Source organism: Branchiostoma belcheri, unplaced genomic scaffold (genome assembly GCF_001625305.1).
Source record: "Branchiostoma belcheri isolate BF01 breed outbred unplaced genomic scaffold, Haploidv18h27 scaffold111, whole genome shotgun sequence".
NCBI classification, from domain to species: Eukaryota; Metazoa; Chordata; class Leptocardii; order Amphioxiformes; family Branchiostomatidae; genus Branchiostoma; species Branchiostoma belcheri.
This window is the reverse complement of record NW_017802503.1, coordinates 505079-509982: the sequence shown is the minus strand read 5'-3', so window position 1 is coordinate 509982 and position 4904 is coordinate 505079. Positions and strand designations below refer to the sequence as shown.

General features: G+C 42.3%; 1 protein-coding gene across 1 annotated transcript; it reads left to right on the top strand.

Moving 5' to 3' along the window:
• Window positions 1-745: 745 nt before the first annotated feature.
• On the top strand, window positions 746-2564 carry LOC109487478. The gene is made up of 3 exons (XM_019791471.1): window positions 746-857; window positions 1026-1265; window positions 2367-2564. Exons 1-3 carry the CDS (start codon window positions 765-767, stop codon window positions 2562-2564), a joined length of 531 nt encoding a protein of 176 aa, XP_019647030.1. The 5' UTR covers window positions 746-764.
• The last annotated feature ends 2340 nt before the right edge of the window (window positions 2565-4904 follow it).

Genomic DNA, 4904 nt, shown 5'->3' with positions numbered 1-4904 from the left:
ACATTAACATGGCTGAAGAGTGTAAGAAATGGTGATTTTGGGGTGAAAATTTCTTTTGGCTCCGAACCTTACTTCCGGGTATCCTTGCGCGCCAAGTGTAATCCGCCCGTTTGACCTAGTTTTCGCTCTGTGGCTTCGTAGGGGTGGATTTGCAACCCCTCGCGCCGTGGACTGTTTAGAAAATTACAGTACTAGAATTTTCTTTATAATTTACTCGGGTATAGTCAAGGCTTGGGTCTTTCTGCCAGCATCAGTCATTTCTGCCGGAAATTTTTTTTTGTGGGATTATCCTACGCGAAAATTTGCAATTTTGGGCATTAATTTTGGAGTGAAAATAATGTTTTTCCGTTGATTTTACCAAACTTAAAAAGGTTGAAGAAACCAAACTCAGCTTGTCTTGTAGCTGAAGAGATACCCTTTCGTCCCATATACAGTTATTCTCCTTCCGAATTATTCCACGCCAGAGACGGTCGCTAGATTTGAGGGTGTGCAGCTTCGAAAAGAGGCCCCAAATAAACTGGGGTGTGCCCCCTTAAACCGTGTTACGGTTTATTGCAGAAGTATTCCTCGTGCAAGTCGCACAGGCTCCGCTGTCCCAAGCCAGGTCTACCAAGTCGTCGGACGACGTACTAGCCGACCTGCGACAGGCGGGAGTAATTCCCATTAAATGTCAGCCGACCTCCGTGGCCTTTGAGGTGGCGGATGTCGAGTCGAACAGCCCGCCGCCGCGCCGCCCAGTCAGGCTGGAGAAGTTGGACAAACGTATGGAGGAGAGGCGGGAGATGGTGAAGAAGCGAATCGCCGAAACCCCCACCGAACTGCGGACGCAGCTGAATGAAGCCGACGAGCGAAGACGGGTAAGTTTATCCTCAGATATCTGCAAATGTGTTGTGGAAAGAAAGAACGTACTTAAATAGAAGAACGTAATAGGTAGATGGAAATATGGACAGGCAAGAACAAAAGGAAAAGCTCTTAAGTTTGGAATATAGATGCATGTACTAATCTTCCCTTCAATATTCCCTTAGGACATTATTGCCAAAAGATCCCGGAAATTGGCCAATCAGGCAGCTAGGAAGGAAATGAAGAAGCCATCACGTGCCAAGTCCACCGCTTTCTTCATCAAACCGGCAATGAGCGAGTCGGATGTGATCACTACTCGGGAGAGCAGGAAGAGAACCGCTATGGAGGCCCGCATGGAGAAGCGTCGGGCCCGAGTGGCGAAGAAGACCACAGTGGAGGCGCTGGAGGCACGTCAGACAGATGCCGTACAGAGACGCAGGTAACGTTACATATCATCTGTTTATTACCTCCATGAAAAATGGAGGTATATTGTTTTTGGCGTGTCTCTGTGTGTGTGTGTGTGTGTGTGTGTGTGTGTGTTTGTGTTTCCGCACATTTGTAATCAGCATAACTTCATAACGCCTTTATGGATTGTGATGATATTTGGTATGTTGGCAAGTCTTAGGAAGACAAAGGTCAAGGTCAAATATGGGCCTCCTGGTGGATGACCTTGGTACTGCAGCAGAACTTCCGGTTTTGTATCTTTTGTGCTGAACATGCTATGGTCTTGATGTTTTGGTGACAAATTGCTTTTCCTGTCAGGAATAAGTTTTGTGAGTTTGGTCCCCCTAGCAGCTTGTTCTGGAACTGCAGGGCACTCTCTGGCGAAATGTTTAAAAGCCAATAAGTCCAGATAGGAACAACATATTTTCATAATTTTTGGTGTGTAGGTAGCTGAGAGAGAGATGTACATAATTAAATGCAAATTATGCAATGAGGACTTTATTTGCATAATTAATGAGGAAATTCTATAATTACAGTGTTTTACATTATACTACTTTCATACATGTATTGTATGTAACCTATTGCAGGCGGAACATCAACAGATACTAATTATGCAAATGATGACCTAATTTGCATAATTGATGCGAGAATTCTATGATTTCTTAATGGTGAATGATGGCCGGGAATGTCATACTTGGGAATTCTGTAAGTTAATCAAAAGTTAACATACATCACGATGCATATATCATGTTAATGCAGAGGTCATTTGCATAATTAAAGAAGAAATTCACATTTACATATCAAGCCCACATTTCATGGAGGTATGAAATCTACCTCGGAATTCTTGTTATCTTCTGCTACCTTCGGAGACATAACTCCAATCGTCCTTAGATGTTACAGACACACACAGAACTGTCATTACAGTGTGCTTCAGTAAAACGTAAACTGAATGACATATAATACAGGATAAAAAATACAATTTTACATCGAAATCTACAAAATCTACAAAAAATACAATTTTACACTACCAAAGGGCTGTGGTCGGCCTATGCGCCATGATTGTTTCCCTGCTCCTCCTCCAGGAGAAGGTGCGAGCCACCGTGGACAAGGCGAAGCGTTTCGGCCGCCCCGCCAGCCCCGTGTGGATGGAGCCTGCAGGCCGCCCCGCCAGCCCCGTGTGGATGGAGCCAGCAGGCCGCCCCGCCAGCCCCGTGTGGATGGAGCCAGCAGGTAAACTCGGCAAGGAGGAGCGCCGGGAGACGAACGAGAAGGGAGAGTAAACTCCGTCACATCAGAGAGACCACAACCACCGACCTGTTCACCTTTTGAAACTCTTAGAGCAGAAATTTGTAGTCTGAACATTGTAGACTAGGAGTACCTTACTACAGTTTGATTCTTACATGCAGTACAGGTGGTCTTTTTGAACGAACTCATCAAAGTATATCTTTAGGCGTGACAAATCGAACAGAGCACGCCAAATTAACGCCATTCCATGACGTTAACGAAAAACGCACAACTTGTTTTATAACATACTGTTTTGTTATTATATATATATAAAAAAAGGTTACTATCAACGTTGTCGCAATATGTTTACAGTGCGACATGTTCTGCCCAGACTGTAATATTTCACCAGGTAACCAGCTGTGGGAAAATTCTTCTCACTGATGGGTAGGGTTTAGTACAAAACCGATTTTGAAAAAAAAAAAACGCATCATGTCCCCGGTCAAAAAGTTACAGTATTGTCACACCCAGAAGTTATTTGGTCACCAGCGCAGTCTCGGTTATTCAGTAGCCAAAGGAGGGTACCAAAAGTTCGACCTATAGTTACTGTAGTTCTACAACACATGGCGTTTGTCGTTTGCTTTCAACTATCAACGAAATACTTCATGTGTAATAATAATAAAGCTGCTAATGAATTTTCTGTTACAAACGCTTACAAAAAAATGTTTGTTGTTAGAAATCAAAACATTTAAAATACTGTAAACCAAGACAGGTGAATAAAGTTTTGAATTTCTGAGACGACCTGTAGGTGATTTCTTGTTAGTGGCCTTCTTAGAGTTACGCCCTCCTGTAACAGCTCACACTGAGATTTGCCCCTCACAGCGCTTATAGTCTGAGGTCGTCGTGGTCTCGTCCAATTTAACCTTCTTGGCATATACATGTATGTTGACAGCAACGTTTGACTGTTAAAGTTATGCGTAAGCATGATGCCCTGAAGTGTGTTAAAGTACTTCCAACTTGTGGGGGCAAAAATAAAAAGAGTAGATGCTAAGGAGTTTTTACCTCCATGAAAAATGGAGGTATTGTTTTTGGCGTGTCTGTGTGTGTGTGTCTCAGGAATGAACAGAATCAGGTTTTCCTTCCAACCCTAAGCTTTTACCCTTAACATGTATGAAAGTGGATAGATACAAAGATTGACTAATGTCCATGACTGTCTCCTTCCCAATCTCGCAAATGGACTGGTTCTTATTTCTTTTTAACAGTGTGTTTGTGAACCTATGTTTCTGACTTTACTTCTTACATTGTGTACAAAGGATCTGTTCTGTACTGGCATTTTATTACAATTTGTTTTAGCCATTGTATGTACCATGTTGTTTTTGGCGACGCCTCAGGGGCGGAGCCCTTAGTATAGTACTGCGATTGAATTGCCAGGAATTCTAAATATTCCACGCACGCATTCCCTAGGGAATTCATTTTTGGCAACACCTTGCGGGTGAGGTCTTCCCTCCCAGGGAATTCATTTTTGGCAACACCTAGCGGGTGAGGTATTCCCTCCCAGCTGTTTAGCTGTTTTTCAATGACTTTGGAGCTTTTCCGACAGCTTGGACAGCATCATTGTTTGGAATTGAACAAGGTCAGCATTTGAAGTCAGATGTTTCAAAGCAGATGTCGTGATTGTCTGAATATAAACCAATATGTCACCGCGTTTGGTGGTTGTTTTTTTCTAGTAGTTTTCCTTCTCTTTATGAAAAGTATGTGTTTGGACATAAGGCCATGTTGATTTGATTATATGGATGACATCCGTGCGCGCATGAATTTTCGACCGTTTCCCCAAAAAAAAGTTTTCAACCATACTGTAAATCATGCAAAACAGTTGCTAAATGAGCAAAAATTTACCATAAGTTGTAAGGAAAACATTTAGAAACGATACCAATGTCGTAGCTATAGAATGCCAAAATCAAAGGAAAGAATGTAAAAAAATGAATTCGAAGAGTAGATTATTCGCTATAACATATTCTGTGCCATTTGTTCAACCTTCATGACCACGTAGATTTCATAGTGAAAGCAACTTTTCTTTTTTGCAAAACTTTTTTTATTCGCACGTGCGCATCAGTTTTGGGGTTCCCAGAGGATGTCATCCATATAATCAAATCAACATATGCATTCAAGTTCTTTTCAATGCAACTTTGTGAGGATAAAGGAAAGACGCAGAGACAAGGCTTTCCGCACACTGGGCACGGGAGACTTTTAAGACGGACTGGCTATGACTATATGATACTGGCTACGTTAACCCTTTCAGTCTTAACTGAGTTATATTTTCCTTCTTGAACTGACGTCCCTTGTCGTAGAAATCCTGTGTCTTTATATTGTGTATTACCGCATAACAGTGGTACATCACT

What these genes read in the sequence shown, in the direction of transcription:
- LOC109487478 (XM_019791471.1), top strand. Translation starts at nt 765, where the DNA reads ATGGAGGAGAGGCGGGAGATGGTGAAGAAGCGAATCGCCGAAACCCCC. An exon ending in AAGCCGACGAGCGAAGACGG is followed by an intron (nt 858 to 1,025) that starts GTAAGTTTATCC and finishes ATATTCCCTTAG; the next exon opens with GACATTATTGCCAAAAGATC. An exon ending in AGGCACGTCAGACAGATGCC is followed by an intron (nt 1,266 to 2,366) that starts GTACAGAGACGC and finishes CTCCTCCTCCAG; the next exon opens with GAGAAGGTGCGAGCCACCGT.